The sequence below is a fragment of the Chiloscyllium plagiosum genome, chromosome 10 (assembly GCF_004010195.1).
Source record: "Chiloscyllium plagiosum isolate BGI_BamShark_2017 chromosome 10, ASM401019v2, whole genome shotgun sequence".
NCBI classification, from domain to species: domain Eukaryota; kingdom Metazoa; phylum Chordata; class Chondrichthyes; order Orectolobiformes; family Hemiscylliidae; genus Chiloscyllium; species Chiloscyllium plagiosum.
Genome location: NC_057719.1, coordinates 87,878,538 through 87,900,327, shown reverse-complemented (window position 1 = coordinate 87,900,327; position 21,790 = coordinate 87,878,538). Strand labels below are relative to the sequence as shown.

Genomic DNA, 21,790 nt, shown 5'->3' with positions numbered 1-21,790 from the left:
TAGGGGTAGATTCTTTACTCAGTGAGTCGTGAGTTCATGGAATGCCCTGGCAGTAGCAGTGGTGGACTCTCCCTCTTTATGGGCATTTAAACGGGCACTGGATAGGCATATGGAGGATAGTGGGCTAGTGTAGGTTAGGTGGGCTTGGATCGGCGCAACATCGAGGGCCAAAGGGCCTGTACTGCACTATACTTTTCTATGTTCTATGATAGAGAGAATTCAGTCACTAGAACCAATCAATATTGAAATGGCAGAAGTGTGGAATAGATTGTTGGTACTTAAAAATCGAAAAAGCACTAGGATTGGTTGAGATGCTTCCAAGGATTTTAAAGAAAATGAGAACTAACATTATCGGGGCCCTGCCCACAATCTCGCAGTTTTCCCTGCACTCGGGAGGTGCCAGAGACTGGAAAAAAAAATTGCCAAATTTACAGCCTTGATCAAAATAGGTTGTCAGGATAATCCCAGTGATTACAGGCTGGTCAGTTTAACTTCTGAGGTGGGGAAAATTACAGGGAATTAAATTTCTAGACCCTCCGCCAGCTGCCTCTAGTCTGTTCCGTCCCCGCCCCTTCTCCCTGATGCCGGGGTACTGCGCATGTGCGGTGGTTTGAACGCGGCGCGGCGCGCGCCTGTTAACGGCTGTGTTTAGTGGAGAAGGTGAGAGGCTGCTTTGGCCCGGCCCTGGGGGAGGGGGGGGGAGGTGTCCTGATGGTCGCTTCTTTTTGATTTTTTGGGGGGAAAAAAATACGCTCCCGAGAAAACCGGAGTGCGGCAACAATAACGTGTTTTGTTGTTGTTCTCTGGCAGACGCGCAGGGCAAGATGCCTTTCCGTGAAAGTTTTTTTGAGGAGAGGCCGGGGTGTCTGTTTGGGGTTTGGAGGAGAGGCGTTGCCCTGGATGGACGGAAGAGTCGGAGCGCAGTGTTAGGACAGGAGCGGGGGAGTTTGCTTCGTGCAGCTCTCCGCTTTATCCCGCAAAACGTTTTGTTTCTCAGACCTTCGATGTGATCAAATGTCTCAAAGTTACCAAAACATGGCACCTGCTCTCATGAAAAATTAATAATAGGACCGATGATCAAACGTGGTCAAAGAGGTAGCTTTTCGGGAACGTGTTAAATGAGGAACCCGATCCCTCCCTTTTCCGTTAACAATCTCCCGTTACAACTTTCCCTCTAAACTAGATGCATCTATATTGACAACTTATTGCCTCTGCATCTTGTACCCCTCTTACACTTCATCTGCCTCTTTAAACGTGCCTTATTTCTTTTTATTATGTTTGATCTTCTCTTGGCTCAGTATAAGATTTTGTATTTTCCTTTAATGAGCTGTTTTCCAATGTTATAGATAGCACTTGTTCTGCTTGGCCAGTGCTAATCTTTAAACTACCTGTTCTATGATTGAGATTGCCGTACCAGGAGCCTCTGTTAAAAGTGTAAGAATATTAAAATCTACTTTAATATACCAATGTGCGACCATCCAAAAGCTAATCACATTCTCTGATGTAATATTTCAGTGTCTGGCATTAGTCAAGGTACCCATTTGAGTAGGCTTTGGATGAAAGTAATTCTGAAATAAAAAACAGTGGATCAACATTCTGCAGAAGAGATATACTGGATCATAACGTTAACCCTGTTTTCCTCTCTACAGATGCTGCCAGACCTGCTGAGTTTCTCCAGCACTTCCTGTTCTTGTGTAGGACCTAAAGTCCAGACATTCAGTGACTGGAGAATGCAAATGCAAATAGAAAGGCAAATTTTCAATTCAAATGTTTGCTGGACAATGGAGGTACTGTGGCTCAATTGCTGGCATATCTATCTGCCACTGAACTGAGTTTGAGTCCCACTAAGAATTTTTTTGGAAGGAATGTTTGTGACACTGTTGAACAGATTTGTTATTTAACTCTTAAATCCTTTCAACATTCAACACCATCCCTCAGTGGAAGGAAGGAAAGAAAGGAAAAAAGTGGTGATGAACATACCAACTGAGTAAGGAATATACTAGTGGGTGGGCAATACAATGGTGGTCCTTCTGGAAGCACATCTTCCTCTAAACGGCAGTTGAGGTATACAATACTATGAAAAGTTGTTGAGGCTGAGTTATTCTTTTAAAAAAAGTACTTTTAGTTTTCACCTGCATGCTCTATAATGACACTGTCTTCTCTAATTTCTTACCACAGTAATTTGCCAACTATTTTCCTCTACCTCTGTGATTTTCAACCTTTACGATAGAAAGGAAACTGAATTTGCAGTAAATTGCCACTTCAGTCCATTGGTAGTATTTGACAGTCAGGATTTTCAACACTTCATTCATAGGCTGTGGGTCTCATGTTTATTGCCCTTCCTTGAGAAGTGGCGGTGAATTACTGCCTTGAACCATGATAATCCATGTGCTGTGGATTGATCCACAATGCTGTTGGCAAGGCATTTTGACCCAGCAACACTGAAGAAATGGCAATGTATTTCCAAGTTAGTGTGGTGAGTGACTTGGAAGGGAACTTGTACACTGTGGTGTTTATGTGTATCTATTGACCATGTCCTTCTAGATGGCAGTCGTCATGAAAGGTGCCCTCTAAGCAGCTTTGGTGATTATCTGCAGTGCAACAGTGATTCTTATCTGTTTTTTGGCCACGGATGCCAGGAGCTATTCTGCGGTTCCAGAGCCCCCTTTCGAACAGGGATACAACACGGACAGAGACAGAAAATCATTATTATTGACACCAAGAAAACTTGAACATTCTGACATACTGGACAAAACTTTTTTAAAAAAATACTGTATGAAATTAAACATCTGTCAAGCCTAATGTGATCCTTGAGCTTGGTGCTTTTCTGCAAGTTTCATGATATCGGGCTCCAAATTTGACAATGACATCGGGGGTCATCTCTTGTTGCAATATAAATTGGAAGGAAATTATTGACTCCAGTGAAGGATGTTGCTTGTGTATTGCATCGGTTTAGTTACCAGGGCCCTCGTAAATCCTTGGGGCTCCCCTTCTCCGTTTTCAGTCTGTAGCCCCCTTCAACTGTGCCTGGACCCCTAAGGGGGCCACATGGCCCCAGTTGAGAATGGTTGGACAGGACCTCATCCAGGACAAAGCAGTCCCATCTGAATAACATTCCCTCCACAACCAATGCGCTCTCGCAGCAATGTCTGCTGTCTATATTGTAGAATTCCTTAGCCTCTGGCCTGCTCTTGTAGCCATTGTGTTTAATGGCTAGTCTAGTTCTGAACATTTTTCTTTGTGCAACTTATTGTTTTTTTTTAGATTAGATTCCCTACATTATGGAATCAGGCCCGTTGGCCCAACAAGTCTACATTGACCCTCCGAAGGGTAACCCATCCAAACCCATTTCCCTAACCTATACTTACCCCTGACTTTTGCACCTAAAACTATGGGCAATTTAGCATGGCCAATCCACCTGACCTGCACATCTTTAGATTGTGCGGAAACCGGAGCACCTGGACGAAAACCATGTAGATATGGGAGAATGTGCAAACTCCACACAGACAGTCGCCTGAGGTGGGAATTGAACCTGGGTCCCTCGCGCTATGAGGGAGCAGTGCTAACCACTATGCTGCCCACACTGTTCTATCGAAATATATACTTCACTTGTTAGATACAGTCTGAATATCTCAACAAAATAGTTCAGTTTGCAAATCCCAGTTGTAGTGATTGTTTTGATCAGTTTGTTCTCTCTTTCTTCCTGTATGCCCTGTTTAGATGGACAAGGTTGTGCTTGGGTCCTTGAAGGTGAAGGACTGTGTGATCTTCCAGTGCAAGAGATGTCACACAGTATTGGGAGATTCTCTGCAAACCTGCGGCAGCAGCTTATCATTGAACATGCTGATGTGTTTGAGTAAGTGTTGGATTGCTATATATGAATGGTGAAAAATTTTTAATCAGGATTATGGAGATAAGGCAGGAACATGGAGTTAAGGATTATCGGATCAGGCATGTTGTCGTTGAATAGCAGAGCACACATGAAGGGCTGAGTGGCCTACTTCTGTAAGTCTTCTAATATGATACAGAAGCTTGAACATTCGCCAACAGATTCAAGAACAGCTTCTTCCCTGCTGTTACCAGACAGCTGAATGGACATCTGTCACTTCAAATCTCATGCTGCTTTGGTGCACCTCCTGTGCAGTTGTAATCTTGTATGTCTTGCTCTGTTTTGCTGTATTGCTCGTAAAACAAAACTTTTTGCTGTACTTCGGTACATGTGACACCATAAATCAAATCCAACCTCAGAATGAAATCACAAGCTGATATTCTGTGGGGAATGCCAATTATGGCAGATATTAGTTGTTAAGACCCCAAATTCCAGTGTCCTGGTCTCTATGGCTGTAAGCACTTGGGCTTAGTGCCACACAAGGCAATCCCATTTCTCACTTTCACTGGGAATTGTTTCTTAAATCATGAACATAAAGCAGAACTTTCATATAACGATTCTTGATCCAATTTGACTCCACATTTCCAGAAGACATTAAGTTAGATTAGATTACTTACAGTGTGGAAACAGGCCCTTCGGCCCAACAAGACCACACCGACCCGCCACCCACCCATTCCCCTACATTTACCCCTTTACCTAACACTACGGGCAATTTAGCACGGCCAATTCACCTGTCCTGCACATCTTTGGACTGTGGGAGGAAACCGGAGCACCCGGAGGAAACCCACGCAGACACTGGGAGAATGTGCAAACTCTACACAGTCAGTCTAAGGCAGGAATTGAACCCGGGTCTCTGGCGCTGTGAGGCAGCAGTGCTAACCACTGCCACCACTTGCACTTGGGTTTTAGGGTACTTCTGGTAGAAATTTTTCACCTACATAATTTTCTTTCTCATTCATTCATAGAATGTTTTCATTTCTGCTGCCTTGGTTTCAGGGGTGACAGAAAATGTAGACATGGATCCCACCAGTTTTATTGGGTGTGAAGGGCCAATGTCTAAATGGTGAGTATATAAAGCTAGCTTATTCTTAGCTGTGAATAATAAAAGCTAAACTCATTTTTAATTATTCAAATTGTATATAATTTTCAACCTCGGCTCTCAAAGATTTAATACTATAACATGGTTCCAAATTACTGCAACAAATAGAACAATGCCCAAAAATACTTTTTCGAGAGAAGCAGAGGGTTATCTTGTATAGCTGACCTTTCTTGTACAAAAAAAACTACTAAAAAAAATTATTCAGCTATATCCTTGTGTGTTTACTAAATTTGGTTCCAAGATTAATATTCTCTGGTGTTCTCAACATGACTGAGTAACCTTTAATTGCTCTTTGCCACATTGTTTTGCAAACCTGCCACAGATGTTGCTCGAGTACTGTTGGAGTTTTTATGCTCCTGTATTGAGACAGGCAAGTGTGACATGGTGCACTTGGGGTAGGAATAAGGTGACCACAAACTATTTGGATAATATCAGACTAAAAAAGGTAAAAAGCCTAAAAGATCTAGAAATCCAAATCACTGGAAGTAGCAATAAAGATTAGTGAGGCAGTTTTTTTTTTAAAAAGAAAAGCAAAGAAACCCAGCAAAAGCATTCATTTTTAGAGGGATAGAACTGAGAATGGAAAATATTTTAAACTTGTACTTAGACCACACAATGCAAGCTGTGGCCTTTACACTGTAAAAAGAATGAAGAGGAATTGAAGAAAGCATAAAATAGTGACAAGAATTATTCCAGAACTGAGAGGACCTACTTATAGGTTGTAATTTTTCCTTCTGGAATAGTGAAGGCTGAAGACTGTCTGATGGAGTGGATGTAGCCCAAATCATTTCACTTGTAGGAAAATACAAAAATATAGGATTATATGTAAGATAGTTACTCATGAATTCAGTAGGGATTTCAAGGGGAACTTCTTCTCTGTTAAAATCTAGGGTTTGCTGCCTCAAGAAGTAGTTAAAACCCAAGAAAAAGGAACAGAATTCAGCCACTCTGCCCCTCAAACTTGTTTTGCTGTTCAGTAAGATGGCTGATCTGCTTATGGCATAATCTCCACTTGTCAGCTTGTCCTCCATAACTCTTAACCCCCTTGTCAAACAAATAACTGAGTAATTGAATATATTCAGTTGGGCTGACCACAGTGGTTAGCACTACTGCCTTGCAGCCGCGTGACTGACTGTGTGGAGTTGCATGTTCTCCTTGTATCCGCATAGGTTTCTGTTGGACGCTGCGGTCTCCTCCCAAAGTCCAAAGATACGCAAGTTATATAGATTGGCTGTGGTAAATTGCCCCATTGCATCAAGGGATGTGCAGGCTAGGTCAATTAGCCATGGGAAATGTGGGGTTACAGGAAGAGGGTTGGATAGTTTGTCTGGGTGGGATGCTATTTGGAAGTCTGGTGCAGACCTGATGGCCCAAATGGTGCCTCTCTGCAAGAATTCTATGATTCTATGCAGCCTCCAATGCTTGCTGGGGAAGAGAATTCCAATCAGTGATGACTAATGAGAAGAAATTCCTCCACTTCTCCATCTTAAATGTAAGATTGTGGCTTAAATCTTTTAAATTTATGGCTTCAAGTTCTGCATTTCCTCACAAGTGGTAACATTTAACATCTACCCTGTCAAGCCCCCTTAATATCTTTTGTCTCAATAAGATCACTTCTTCTTAAACCCTCAATGAGTAAGACCAAATTCGCTCCACAAATTGTTCTATTCATAGAGAAGCAATACAAGTGCATTTGGGAGGAAAGGATGAGGGACGTAGCTCTCTTCAATTAAATTCCAGCTGGATTTCCTAAAGCTCATGACTTTAAGCAAAAAGCCTTTAGGGCCTGCCTTAGTAGAAGAAGAGATAAATGTTCTACCTGTAACATCTAAATTGAGGCAGCAGCTACCAGCAAGAATGGTGCAGCATCCCCCAAAAAGGCACCACCTTCAGCAGCCATGATATATAGCAGCAGCCCTAGCAGGCAGTCAGGTAAGTAAAGGCCTGCTGGGGCAGACCTCCGATTCTGCCTCCAATGTTACATTTCCTTTTTATACAGGCATTTTTACATTTATCTTGGTTTAGCAGTTACTTATTAATGAGGGAATGTAGTCATTTAAAGTGCTGGATTACTGTCCTCCAATTTTCCTGACATGCAGTCCAGGTTTAGTCATAGAGATGTACAGCACAGAAACCGACCCTTCGGTCCAACTCATCCATGCCAACCAGATATTCCAACCCAATCTAGTCCCACCTGCTAGCACCCAGGCCTTACACCTTCAAACCCTTCCTATTCATAGACCCAGCATCCAGATGCCTTTTAAATGTTGTAATTGTACTAGCCTGCACCACTTCCTCTGGCAGCCCATTCCACGCACTCACTACCCTTTTGTGTGGAAAGGTTGCCCCTTAGGTCTCTTTCCCCTCACCCTAAACCTATGCCCTCTAGTTCTGCACACCCTCACCCCAGGGAAAAGACCTTATCTCTTTATCCTATCCATGCCCCTCATGATTCTCTAAACTTCTAACGTCACTCATCAGCCTCCGATGCTCCAGGCAATACAGCCCTAGCCTACCCAACCTCTCCCTATAGCTGAAATGCTCCAACGCTGGCAGTATTCTTGTAATTTTTTCAGAACCTTTTCAAATTGCACAACACTTTCCAATAGGAAGGAGACCAGAATTGCACGCATTATTCCAACAGTGGCCTAACCAATGCCCTGTACAGCTGTAACATGACCTCCCAACTTCTGTACTCAATACTCTGACCAATAAAGGTAAGCATAACAAATGCCACCTTTACTATCCTATCTACCTGCGACTCCACTTTCAAGAAGCTATGAACCTGCACTCCAAGGTCTCTTTGTTCAGTTTGACTCCCTAGGACCTTACCATTAAGTGTATAAGTCCTGCTAAGATTTGCTTTCCCAGGGTGCAGCACCTCTCATTTATCTAAATTAAACTCCACCTGCCACTTCTCGGCCACTTGGCTCATCTGATCAAGATCTTGTCGTAATCAGATGTAACCTTTGCTGTCCACTTCATCTCCAATTTTGGTGTCGTCTGCAAACTTACTAACTATACCTCTTATGCTCACATCCAAACCATTTATATAAATTACAAAAAGTAGTGGATCCAGCACCGATTCTTGTGGCACTCCACTGGTCACAGGCTTCCCGTCTGAAAAACAACCCTCCACTACCACCCTCTGTCTTCTACCTTTGAGCCAGTTTGTATCCAAATGGCTTGTTCTCCCTGTATTCCATGAGATCTAACCTTGTTAACTAGTCTCCTATGGGAACCTTGTCAAATGCTTTACTGAAGTCCATATCGATCGCATCCACTGCTCTGCCCTCATCAATCCTCTTTGTTACTCCTTCAAAAAAACTTGATCATGTTTTGAGACATAATTTCCCACGCAAAAAGCCATGTTGACTATCTCTAATCAACCCTTGCCTTTCCAAATATGTGTAAATCCTGTCCCTCAAGATTCCCTCAAAACTTGCTCACCACCGTCAGGCTTGCTGGTCTATAGTTCCCTGGCTTGTCCTTACCACCTTTCTTAAATAATGGCACCATGTTAGCCAATCTTCCGGCACCTCACCTGTGAGTATCAATGATACAAATATCTCAGCAAGAGGCCCAGTAATCACTTCCTTAGCTTCCCACAGAGTTCTAGGGTACACCTGATCAGGTCCTGGAGAATTATCCACTTTTGTGTTTCAAGACATCCAGCACTTCCTCCTCTGTAATATGGACATTTTTCAAGATGTCACCATCTCTTTCCCTACATTGTATATGTACTAAACAATTATTTCTTATGTAATTAGACTATAGCTGTAAATATATATAAATTATTGGCAGCTAACTCTACTATCTAAAACTCTAATCCTTTTACAAACTTTTACATGCACATGGTTATTGGCAGACATAGAAATTCTGCAAATTCAGTTTAGTGATTTTTGCTTCCCAATTCCAAAGTTGAGGTGACTATTCTTCAGATAGCCAGGCTCTTGATGGTCAGTTGTCTTTTCTTCTGGAAGTCTCCACTGATTTATAAGAACCACACATCACCGATTCTCTTAAAGATGTATCTGATTTTATTAATTTAAAAGCCACAACACCTAATGAAGGAAAGGTGACTGTTTTTCTTCCAGTTTAAAATTGATTTCTTTTACTTAGAAAACAGGCTGGGGAGAACAACAGCACACCTGTCTGTGTACCTCCTCACCTCCTTTCTCCACCCCCCCCCCCAGTTTGTTTCCAGTTGCAACCTGCTTAGTTAGCTGAGAACCAACTGCTGTAAATATCTTTAATGGCTCTAATCATCTGCACATTGCAGAAGCTCATTACCACAAATAACAGTTCACATAGGTACCAAACTCTGCTGTGATTTTTGCAATCCTGATAAATCCCTGTTTTTAAGAATTCTTTCTCAATGTAGTTGACGGTTTTTAAAGATACAAATAAAAAGGTTTTGTCCTTCTGAATGTTGAAGTGCTACAATGCTAAATGGAGCAACTAATAAACACATCTTAATAAGAGGCTCCCCCCCCCCCCCTCCCCACTCTGGTTAATGTGTGGAATAATGCTGCTTTTGCTCAGTGGGGTTGAATGACCTGTTTCTATGCTGTACATTCAATTAACTCAATGAAAGTGGAGATTCACCAGCGATCGAGGACGGTGGCACTAGCAGCAGTGGACGAGTCAAGATGGTGACAAGGCAACATCTGCAGCCAAAGTGGAACTCATGGCTCTGCGGCGGCCTGGCCTGGCAGCAGAGCCAGGGACTTCTGGTTGTGGGCGAGTGTGGGTTCAGCTGCATCAGCGAAGTGGGCCCAGCAGTGCATGGTGCCTTAAGTGGGGTGAATACTACGTTGGTGGGTCCAACACAGGTGGTGGTGGAGGTCGCCCTTGAGGCTAGGTGCCATCATGAATTGGGTAGGAAAGGCTTACATTCTGAACTTTGTACTACTGTTCTAACTTTATTCCAATGATCTATAATGCTGGACTATTTATTTCGTGTATAAAGTTTTTCCTAAGGAATTTGATCTTAAGTATCTTTGTACCTAAGATGGTGCTGTATTGTGGTGACTGTAAACATTGAGTGCATGTGAAAACAAAGCTAACTTAATTTAATTCAAGAGAGTGATGTAAAATGTGCAAGATGAAAAATCTCGAGTTAGACTTGCAAAGGACATTTACTCAGCCAGATTAGAGCGAACAAGAAATCCTTGGAAATGGATGGATGCTTATAGACCTGTGTTGGTTATCTGTAAGATTAGCTCCACTAGTCCCATTTCCCCTGCCCTGTCTGTGTACCCCTGCAAACGTTTCCCCTCCTGATATTTATCCAATTTCCTTTTAAAAGTTACAGTTGACTCTGCCTCCACCATCCACTCTGAGAATGTGATCCAGATTCTTTCCACATATAAGAACCAGAAATCTTGCCTGAATAAATTTCCTGAAGAAGGGCTTATGCCCGAAGCGTCTCGGATGCTGCCTGGCCTGCTGTGTTTTTCCAGCACCACGTTTTTCAACTCTGGTACTCCAGCATCTGCAGTCCTCACTTTCTCTTCCCTGAATAAATTTCTCTTTCAGCATTTCATTTGGGCATCAAACTCTTGAAGCATGATGTGTCTTTGCCTCCAAAAAGCCATTAATGCATGAAGGGCACAGTACTGCAGAAATTCCTGGAACAAAATTACTAATAGATAATGCAATGTCTGAGGAAGTGGGGTAGGGTGAGTTTGGTTACTGAAAGTCTTGCTTTAAACCATTGTTATGGAAATTTAGACAAGCATCTGTTCCTTTATTAGCAAGGAGGATGTACACAGCATTTTGTGGAGATGGTGGGCTGGGCAAGCAACAGAATTCCAAGAGCACATATTACTACAAATCAATATGAATTCAGTATTCTGCTGTCTTGAGCATACAAGTTGAGCAGATATTAACATTTTTAAAAATAAAACTGCAAAAGAGACTATGGCTTAATGTTACAAAGCCTTAGAATAAAACAAATATTCATAGAGGCTTTTTCCATTTCTACATAAGTGTTTTTTTTATTTGTAGCCTTTACAAGTCACTTTACTGCAGCTTCTGTAGATCCCACGTGGGTATTGTTCCTTTCTCTACAACGGATTCTTTGGATTACTTACGAGGACTATACTGCTTGGACAAGCATGCCTTGCACTGGTGAGTAGTCTTGGTGCCTGTGTTCCATACACTTTATAGAACAACATACACATGCTGGTCCTATTTATTCTTTTTCCAAGTCCACACTCAGCCCGTAATGGCTCTCAAGATAATATGTAAAATACTTTGGGAGTAATTAGTTTGGTATGGTAAAAATGGGCTTTTCAGCTCTGCTCATTTAAGTGCAATCCAAACAAAAGATTGAAAATGTTTAGAAGGCTTTTCCTCCCTTTCCACTCCCTGATAAGGTCTCTTAACAGTGACAGTGTCAAAACACCCTGGGAATGTTTGATCTGAGTTGAAAATCATGGTCTGTGATTTAATGCAAGTGAATGGTTGTGCAGCAAGCACAAGATCAGAATTGGGTAGGAAATCTACTGAGTAGGCAGGTCAACCTGTCAGTGTTGATGCTTTAGAAGAGTTTAAAATGCATTCTCATTTAGAGATTGAGTTCCTTGTAATCCCTGAAATGCAGAGCAAGAAATGACTTGATGGAGGATTTTAAAGTTTTGAAAGGAATTTGAGTTAGAGGGAAGTTCTAGTACAAATGGTTATAAACTTAGTCTGAGCCAGTCCATTTGGAAGAGAATATTTCTTATGGCAAAAGATGATCGAGGGATTCAAGTCCGACATTGATGGATTTTTGGATACTAAAAGAGGTAACAGAGCATGAAGGCATAGCTGAAGTAAAAGTTCAGGAAGGGATAAATAGCCCTTTTTCCTGAAGATCGATCTGTGATGTGTCCTGCCTCAATGGTGCTTTTTTTTAAACTGTTGGATAATGGGAAGGGGGGAGATCACTTTGTCAGTGTTATTTTTGACAGCTTTAATTTAGCCTGTACTTTTAAACAGTTGTGATATGTACAGGCCATTGAAGAATTGGGAACGAGTAACAACCTGCATAAATAGCAGCATCTATGCTTGAATCAAAGTTTGTGGATTCAAACTTAGTTTGAACATTTCAGTGCAGTACAAAGGGAGTGTTGCACCATCTGAGGTGTTGTCCTTCAATGGAGGTGTTGCATTCTAGGTAAAAATAAGGTTCTGTCTGCCTGTTGTGTGTGTATAGCAAACGTTTTATTAACCGACACCAGGACCAGGTGTGTGCCAGTTGATCAAATATTCCATATAATCAAGAGGTATGTATAATCAACATAAAAACATATTAAGTAACAGAAATGTAACATCACTGTTATACTTGATTAACAGCATAAATCACTTCAATAATCTTGCAGCTTTGCCTTAAGACTGACAAGCAGAGAGCCTTCTCACTCGCACCCTTAACTGACTTCTGAGATCGCGATAATAGAATAAACTTTGCTATATTTGACATGTATATTTTTGCTGGCTTATCGAGAGTGTTAATTCATAAAGTGCTGGTTAAAACAGTTTGGTATATTTAAAGAGAAGGGAAGCCCAGTGTCCCTCCCTTAATTATCATGGCAAAACACACTAACTGATCATTCATTTTCTTGTTATATCGCCTTGCAGTGCATTTATTAAATGCCCATGTAATGTGACAACATCGCATCAAGAAGTTGTAGATTGTAATGATTTGAGATGCTGAGAGAGTAAATTGAAGTGTATTTGTTTTTAGAAACAAGGCTATAAATTGCAGTGATCTTTTGTATAATTATTTCATCTTTCAGCTACATGTTGCAGAGCAATTCTCAGGTGAAACCTGCTGCCCTGAACTTTCAACCACCGTGTTTAATTCAGCACATAGGAGAGGTAATGTTATGTTCAATGTGTCGACGATGTCCTAAACCTAAGGCTACACTTGTACCAGATTGCACTGTTATAAGGAATGAAGAGATTCAAGTTGATTGAAAATAATTTGACTGATATCAGTGGGAACCTCAGTGAAGCTACAAGGTCCTTAGGGGTGGCCTTAAGCTGAAATCCCTCATCTCTCAGGGGGACCACTCAGTAGAGGCTAAGGTTGTAAATATGGGCAGGACAGGCCTGTGTTGAACAGCCCATTTCACAATTTGTCCTCATCATCTGATAGATACGTGTGGACACCACCTCAGTGGTGACTCTCATTTACCGTTCCTGTTCTTGTCTCCACTAGAAGTAATGAAATATAATGTAAAGCCTATTTGGTCAAAATGCAGCCTGGTGAGGGTGTTGTAGAGGAGGAGTTCAAAATGCACCAAGGTTCCTACTGCCCCAACAAGAAATGGAAAGAAATTGCAAGTTTGATCTCACTTTGGCCCCTTATGTACGCTCTGTTTGTCCAATTATTCCTCCTCATTCAGTCACCCCAAAATCTGAGGTCCCACTCTGCTTCACCACTTGCCACTTCTGGTAGTTACACCCCATTACACTTGCAGAAGCAGTTGCAGGAAACAAAGGTGAGCCAAAAACTTTTTTTCCTCTTGTCTGTTCACTTTAATGTAGGCAGCAACCTAACAGGCATGTACAGACAGTGCACCCCCTCGTGTTGCAACACAAACGGTCTCTTCTTTTTTTTTGTTTCCTAAAAAATTAGTTTTTTTTCCTGTCACCAAACCACCCGTGGTATTCAGCTATTAAACATCATCTGTAAATCACTTGTTTTTCCAACAATGGACTTTGCATGTAAATTATTTTAAGGGCAGTACATATTATCACAGATGAGCGAGAAGTGGGGTGGGGGGGGGAGCGCAGATGCTAAATACAATCTAAGATTAATGTAATAAGATAAGGTAATTACATCACTGTTCAGTCCATCAACCATGAAAGCTGTGATCTTGGACTAGTAGTTCTACTGTAACTGCTTGTGGCAGAATTTATTAGTTTTCTCACTAAATTCCCTCACTGTACAGCAGTAGTTGTGTGAAGCCTCCTGTAGATGTAACTTTTAGCATGATTACCAGTTATGTATCTTTCCTACCTTGGCTGACACTGACCTGACCTGTGTCTAGAAATGTTACTTTTGGTCCTTTACACATTGAACCTCCTGACTGCTTTCCTTTTTAACTTCCAGTTGAAAAGACAAATTGTGGTGGCTCACTATCGATTGCTGGCAGCAATGAACAAATTGAATGAGTTGGTTGGAGAGGAGAGTGGACAAGATACCAGTGTCACTGCTGAGAGACAAAGGTATTAATAGGAGAAATGCATCAATGTTTACTGTTAATATCATTTTGAGGTTTGAAAGTACAGTGACTATTAATCACCTCAGCTGCCACATTTGGCTTCCTTGAAAAATAATCTTCCCTTCACCAGAGTTCTGAGATTGTTTCGTCCAAAGGTTGAATCTGCAGAGGGAAAACATCACTGTTTTGGAATTGTTCACAAAGCACCTTCAGTCATGTTTGTACTGAGCTTTGGTTTTATGTAACCTGTTATCTGAATTCAGAACTTTAATACACCTAATAGTAGCCCGATCATGTCCATATCAGTGTAACCTGCTATCTGATTTACAGAATAGTACAACATCTTGGGTAATTTAAGTCCTCAGAAGCTAGTAACTTACTGTCAAGGACTGCAGTTCATTTCTACATTATGGTAAGCAGTGAGTTCGCATTAGTCACTGTAACCTCTTATCTGGTACTCAAAAATGTACTAACTGCGCACTGCTCCTGGTTAGCGTCAGTGTCCATATAATTTTCATCACAAAATCTAAATATAAGATATTTGTTAAAGCCTTTGAGATCCAGACAGGTTGACTGATCAAAGTCAGTTCTTCATCTTTGGAAGACAGTTGCCTGAGCTGTTATCCTGTATAGGCAGAATTGGACTGTAAAATGACAGGTAAACTGGCTAACTGGAGGAAGACTTGCAGTTCAGCAATATTTGTTCCTCACCAGCACTTAAAATGTTAAAAATCACAACACCACCAGATTATAATCCAGCAGGTTTATTTGGAAACATTAGCCTTTGTAGCACTGCTTCTTCATCAGGTGGTTGATGAAGGAGCAACGTTCCGAAAGCTGGTGTTGTGATTTTTAACTTTGTACACCCCAGTCTAACACCAGCATCTCCAAATCAGCACTTATAACAACTGAGTGTTGATCTCTTGCAAGCAATGACATTTACCTTACCTCTCAATGGTTGAAGATTGGAAAATGGTGCATTGTGCAGTTTACAACAAGCTTTGCTCCCTTCTGTTAAATTAGTTTGCTACTTGGTTATCATTTGCAGTGGACTGCTGTCTAAATTGATCAGCTAATACAATTCATTGTAACTCTTAGCAATGTAACTGTGATCTTGAATTGTGTAACTATCTGTATTGGTGAACTGTTTAACTTGTGTAATACTGTAACAAATTGAGCAATAAACAGGATGGAGCATGTTCATTAATTTTGTGTATTTTCTGTCTTAATACTTTAAATCTATTTTTAGATTAATCATATGAGACTTTTAGTTTGTTCCTGTAGAAGATTTCGAGCTGATAGAAGACTTGAAGGTTTAATTTATTATTGTCGCATGTTTTGCGTGAATACAGACTGATACCAACATGTTAGGAGCACAAAAACAGGAGTAGGCCATTCAGTCCTCCATCCTGTTCCACCATTCAATGAGATCATGGCTGCTCTGTGGCCTAACTCCATGTACTTGCCTTTGGCCCATATCCCTTAATACGTTTGCTTAACAAAAATTTATCTATCTCACATTTTAAAATTAACAACTGTTGCAACATCCACTATCTGTTCCAAACATTTACCACCCTTTTGTGCGTGTGAAAGTGCTTCCTAACATCTCCTCTTAATTCTCAGACTATGCCACCTAGTTCTAGAATCCCCCAACCAGCGGTAATAGTTTATCTTTCTGTCCTGTCTTTTCCTGTTAATATCTTGAAGACTTTGCTCCAATCATCCCTTCACTTTCCACAGTCTGAATTTGTATAATATCTCCTCAAATTTAACCCCTGAAGTCCCGGTATCATTGTTTCTGCCCTTGACGTCCACCCAACTGATGAGCAATCTCTGCTGTGGATGGAGTTAATGTTTGAGTTTCTGTGATGGTTGTATACACTTTCACAGACCACATCTTGTTTCTTGCATGGAGAAAGAGGATGCCACTTGCGTACATTTCAGTCTGTGTCTGGTCGCAAAGTCACTAGACGTTGGCTTGAAATCTCAGCTGATATTTCTACTTGCACAAGAGGAAACATCCCCTGATAGTGGAGACCATTGAAATTGCTGACACTTAACAGGTGAATTGCCAGCTGCAAGCCTGTATTACTGTATGCTTGCTCTCTGTAGATAAGCAGCATTATTACTCGTGTAACTGACATGAATATTAGTATTTCCTCTGTCATTTTCTAGGTATGCTAGACTGAGGTGGAATAGTAGTTGGATGTTAGCTACACCTTCAGATTCACAAATCTGTGAAAGAGCAGCTAACAATTTGTAACAACCTTCATTCATATCATCCAGATGCTTGCATTGTCACAATGGGAGACAGCTTATCATTGAGCAAATTCTACATGACCTAAACTTAGTACAGATTGTAAACAACCCAACACACTGGGAAGGTTGAAATCCTGGTTCCACTTGCAGAATCAGCACACTACTGTTCTTTGGGATACGATATATATTTTTGTGGCTTCCCACCAGATTTGTATGCATATAATAGTGCAATCAATTAACAGTAAGTCTGGAACATGTACTTTTGCGGTTATTAACAAGTGTCAGAAGTCATTTGACACCAGGTTCTCGTCCAGCAGGTTTATTTGAAATCATTGGCTTTTCCAGTGTTGTTCCTTTGTCAGGTGAAGTGGAGGGAATAGCACGACTGATGAAGTAGCAGTGCTCCAAAAGCTTGTGATTTCAAATAAACCTGTTGGACAATAACCTGGCGTTGTGATTTCTGACTTTGTCCACTCCAGTCCAACACCAGCACCTCCCACATCATGAACAAGTGTGCTTAATGAGTCAAGTATTTCCAATGGGGTAATGCTCCATGCTTGGATTTCACAAGGAATCTAATTAGGTCCTATGGTATATTTACCTATCATAAACAATACTTGCATGCAGGGTTCTTTTGGCACAGTAGTAGTGTCCTAACCTCTGAACCAGAGGACTCAGGTTCAAGTCCACCTGCTCCAGAAGTGAGTAATAACAGCTATGGATAGTTTGAGGGGAAAACAAATCAGTCTGCATTGATATTGTCTTGTTTGTTCGTCACTATATATTTATGGATGACCTGACCCCTCTACTTGGGAGTGTTGTAACTCATCTCACCTAAGAATGAGAAGGTGGTGTCGAACATTTGGCCCATATGGCAAGTGAATGGGCAACAGTGAATCACAACATTGAATCCCTATGGGATTGTTTCATAGACAACCCTCCTTAAGCTCCTTTTCATCAATTTGGACTTTGCTGATATGGTATAATAGTGAGCATTAAACTATTAGGAATCCATATTCAAAGTGATCTCCCATGGGATAACCAATTGAATTAAATATTTATGAGCAAATAAAGGCTTCACATGATAAACATGGAAGGTAGGATGTCAGAATTAAGAATGGGAACAGGCTATTTAGCCCCCCATACCTGCTCTACCGTTCAATATATAAATAGTTCTATTGATTGTGCCCTCAACTACATTTTCATGTCACCTTCATTTCATGTCCAATAGCTCTTGATTGTCTTATTGATCAATACATTGTCTATAGTTCAGCCTTAAATATTTAATGACCTAGCCTCCACTGCTTTCTAGTGTAGATAATTTACAAGTGTGTCTCAGAGGAAAACAAAATCTCATCTGTTAAATGGGTGACCCAAAGTTGTTAAAATGTGTCCCTTTATTCTAGACTCTACCAAAGAGAGGAGCATCCTGTAATAATCCACTCTTCCACATCCCCTTAAGAGTTTCTATATTTCAGTAAAACCACACATGTTCTTCAAAAACACCAGGAGGAATCGGCCCAAATTGCTCAACTTTTTCTCATGAGCTAACCCCTCACTGTAGGAATTAGTCAAGCAAGAATCAATCCAGAAACAGCACTGAAACTGACCTGAGGTAATCCCTTGTCAAAAATACTCTGGCACTATCAAACAACTGACTGCCTGCTTCCTTTCTGAAAAGGCAGAAAAAGCACTGTCTAGACTTTGCTAGAAAGTGCTCGAATCCTACCTCCCATTTCTACTCTCTCTTACCGCAATCCAGATGCAAGTAAACATACAATGATTCAAGGAGAAAATGCACCATTCTGTAAATAAGATATAAATGTATGTTTGATGAGATGGCCCACACAAACCTGTCTGTGTTGTGAACTGAGGAGGAGGATAGTGATGAACTACAAGAGAACATAGGCTGGTGGAGTGTGGAAACAAATGAAATATGAATTTTAATGTGGAGAAGTGTGAAATGATACTGGTTAGCTCTCTTAAAGGGTGAAAAAAATTAAAATGGGTACGGCACTAGGTGAGCTGCTGTTGCAGGGATCTGGCACAGACACTATGGGATGAATGGTCTTCTTCTGTGCTGTAGTTGTTCTAAATAAAAATGAGTGTTTGTTGTATCATAGAATCCCTACAGTGTGGAAACATGCCATTTGGCCCAACAAGTCCACACCGACTCAGAAGAGTATACCATCCAGACCCATGCCTCTCCCTTATTACTGTACTTTTCCCCTAACTAATGCACCTGACCCACATATTCCTGAAAACCATGGACAATTTAGCATAGCCAATTCACCTAACCTGCACATCTTTGGACTGTGGGAGAAAACTGGAGTACCCAGAGGAAACACACACACACATGTGGAAAACATGCAAACGCCACACAGCCAGTGGCCTGAGGCTGAAATTGAACCCAGGTCCTAGGCACTGAGGCGCCATTGTCGTTCGTAGCATTCATCAAAGTGCACTCCAAGCCTGTCGTGTAAAAGCCATTTGTATTTGTTTTGAACTGTGGACTACAAGTGTGAAAAGATGCTGCATTAAGCAAAGGAAACTGGAAGATGATGTTGCAGTTTTAAAAACAATTTTTTGTAAATCATTGTGAGTTGTACAATGTTGATTTATTTAGCAATGGGGTACAATGCTAAACAGAACAAATGTGTGTGTGCGCGTGTTTGGGATTGCTCAGCATATTTTGATTGGTTCCCGGACAAGTCGCTGCAGGAGAAACTTTGGGACTGCAAAGAAAAATCACCTAAATCTCTCTCTCCTTCTTGTGTGACTATAAGACCATAAGAAATAGGAATGAGTAGGCTGTTCGGCCCCTCGAGCCTGCTCTGCCATTCGTTGGGATCATGGCTGCTCAAACATTCTCACTTCCACCTCTCTTGAGTTTTCCCATAACCTTTGATTTCCCTGATGTTCAAAAATCAATGTATCTCACCCCTAAATACACACAAGGACTCTTCCACTATAGTTCTCTGTAGCAAGGAGTTCCAAAGACTTGCAACCCTCTAAGAAAAGAAATTCCTCCTCATCTCAATGTTAAATTGGAGCTTCTTTATTCTGAGACCACGCCCTCTGATCCTAGATTCTCCTATGAGGGGAATCATCCTCCTAGCATCTACCCTGTTGACCCCCTTAAGAATTCTTTATGATTCAGTGAGATCACCTCTCATTCTTCTAAACTCCAGTGACTAACGTCCCAACCTTTTAGCCTTTGCTCAGAAGACAATCTGCCTATGCCAGGGATCATCCCAGTAAACGTTCTCTGAACTGTCTCCAACTAAATGATACCTTTTCTTAAATAGGGGGACTAAAACTGCTCATAGTACTCCAAATGTGGTCTCACCAGTGCCTTGTACAGTTGCAATAAGGCTTTTCCTGTTCTTATTTTTCAACACCCTCAAAACATTCCAATAGCCTTCCTGATCACTTGCTGCACCTGTGTGCTCACTTTCTGTGTTTCATGCACAAGTACTCCCAAGCCCCTTTGTGTTGCAGCATTCTGCAATTTTTCTCCATTTAAATAATTCTCTGTTCTTTTATTCTCCCTTCCAAAATGAACAACTTCACTTTTTTCCACCTTATACTCCATTTCCAACCTTTTTGCCCACTTTTGCAATCTATCAATAGTTCTCTGCAAACTGTTTCTCTCTTACAACCGTATGAAGAGAGACTGAATAGTTTAGGCCTATACTTTCTGGAATTTAGAAGAATGAGGGGAGATCAAATTGAGGTATTCAAGATGATAAAAGGTATGGATAAAATAGCCGTGGAGCAGATGCTTCCTCTTGTGGGGCATTCTAGGTTGAGAGGTCATAGTTCTAGTATAAGGGGTAGCAAATCTAAAACAAAGTCGAGGAGAAACTACTTCTCCCAAAGGGTTGTGAATCTGTCAAATCCGCTACCCCAGGTGTGGTGGATGCTGGGACAGTGAGTAAATTTAAGGAGGGATCCGCTACCCCAGGTGTGGTGGATGCTGGGACAGTGAGTAAATTTAAGGAGGGGTTAGACAGATTTTTAATTGGTAATGGGTTGAAGGCAGGAAAATGGGGGTGAGAAACATATCAGCAATGATTGAATGGCAGAGCAGACTCAATGGGCCAAATGGCCTACTTCTGCTCCTATATCTTATGAACTTATGAACCTACCTTCCCACCTTTTTTGTCATTTGCAAATTTGGCTACAGTACATTTTCTTACTTCCTCCAATATATAGGTAATGCCAACACTGATCCCTGTGGAAACCCACTTGTCATAGGTCACCAATCTGAAAAAGAATTCCTTATTCCTACTCACTGTTTCCTGCCCATTAGCCAATTCCCTATCCATGCCAATATACTACCTGCAACATCTTATGACCTAACTTTTGTGAGGTACCTTGTCAAATACCTTCTGGGAGTCCAAATGCAACACATCTACTAGTTCCCCTTTATCCACTCTGGTGGAGACTTCCTAGAAAAACTCAAATTAATTAGACACAATTTACCTTTCATGAAGCCATGCTGACTCTGCTTGATTAGATTATGATTTTCCAAATATGCTACTATTACATCCCTAATAATATGGAGTTTGGAGTGTGGCGAAGGATTGGAAAATCTCCTGCTAGCTGTTCTTGCCCACAAATATGTAAAGTGGTGTTTTTCTGTCTGGAGGTCCATGACCAGTGGTGTTCTGCAAAGATCAGATCTGTTATTTGTAATATTTGTAAATTATTTCGATGAAAATATGGGTGATTTGATTAGGAACTTTGCAGATCACATGCAAATTGATGGAGTTGTGGAAGAGGAAGGTTGTCAAAGGATACAGCACAATATGGATCAGTTGGAAAGTTGGAGAAATGGCAGATGGTGTTTTATCTGGACAAGTATCAACTGCTGCATTTTGGGAGGTCGAATGCAAGAGGAAAGTATACAGTAATGGCAGGACCCTCAGGAGCATTGATATACAGAGGGTTCTTGGGATGTAAGTCCATAGCTTCTTGAAAGAGCAACAAAAGTGGATAAATTAGTAAAGTAGGAGTACAGATGCTTATGACAATAGACAATAGGTGCAGGAGTAGGCCGTTCTGTCCTTCGAGCCTGCACCACCATTCAATATGATCATGGCTGATCATCCTTAATCAGTATCCTGTTCCTGCCTTATCTCCATAAGCCTTGATTCCACAATCCTTGAGAGCTCTATCCAACTCTTTCTTAAATGGATCCAGAGACTGGGCCTCCACTGCCCTCTGGGGCAAAGCATTCCACACAGCCACCACTCTCTGGGTGAAGAAGTTTCTCCTCACCTCTGTCCTAAATGGTCTACCCCGTATTTTTAAGCTGTG

At 41.2% G+C, this 21,790-nt stretch overlaps 1 protein-coding gene across 6 annotated transcripts; it reads left to right on the top strand.

The window, feature by feature from the left end:
• The first annotated feature begins 546 nt into the window (after positions 1–546).
• Positions 547–15,002, top strand: oip5 (opa interacting protein 5). 6 transcript variants are annotated; one of them, XM_043698324.1, is made up of 7 exons: positions 548–660; positions 1,650–1,787; positions 3,721–3,856; positions 4,886–4,952; positions 11,001–11,123; positions 12,773–12,854; positions 14,095–15,002. In XM_043698324.1, exons 2-7 carry the CDS (start codon positions 1,650–1,652, stop codon positions 14,215–14,217), a joined length of 669 nt encoding a protein of 222 aa, XP_043554259.1. In that variant the 5' UTR covers positions 548–660; the 3' UTR covers positions 14,218–15,002. The 6 variants fall into 6 exon arrangements, with proteins under 6 accessions (XP_043554264.1, XP_043554263.1, XP_043554259.1 ...); XM_043698329.1 differs by lacking the exon at positions 4,886–4,952 and having other exon boundaries at positions 547–660; XM_043698325.1 differs by lacking the exon at positions 1,650–1,787 and having other exon boundaries at positions 549–660.
• Positions 15,003–21,790: the final 6,788 nt, after the last annotated feature.

Excerpts from the sequence above, each read along its gene's own strand:
- oip5 (XM_043698324.1), top strand. The coding sequence starts at position 1,650 with ATGCTGCCAGACCTGCTGAGTTTCTCCAGCACTTCCTGTTCTTGTGTA. Across the intron at positions 1,788-3,720 it reads ATGTTTGCTGGACAATGGAG|ATGGACAAGGTTGTGCTTGG; the intron begins GTACTGTGGCTC and ends TGCCCTGTTTAG. Across the intron at positions 3,857-4,885 it reads GAACATGCTGATGTGTTTGA|GGGTGACAGAAAATGTAGAC; the intron begins GTAAGTGTTGGA and ends CCTTGGTTTCAG.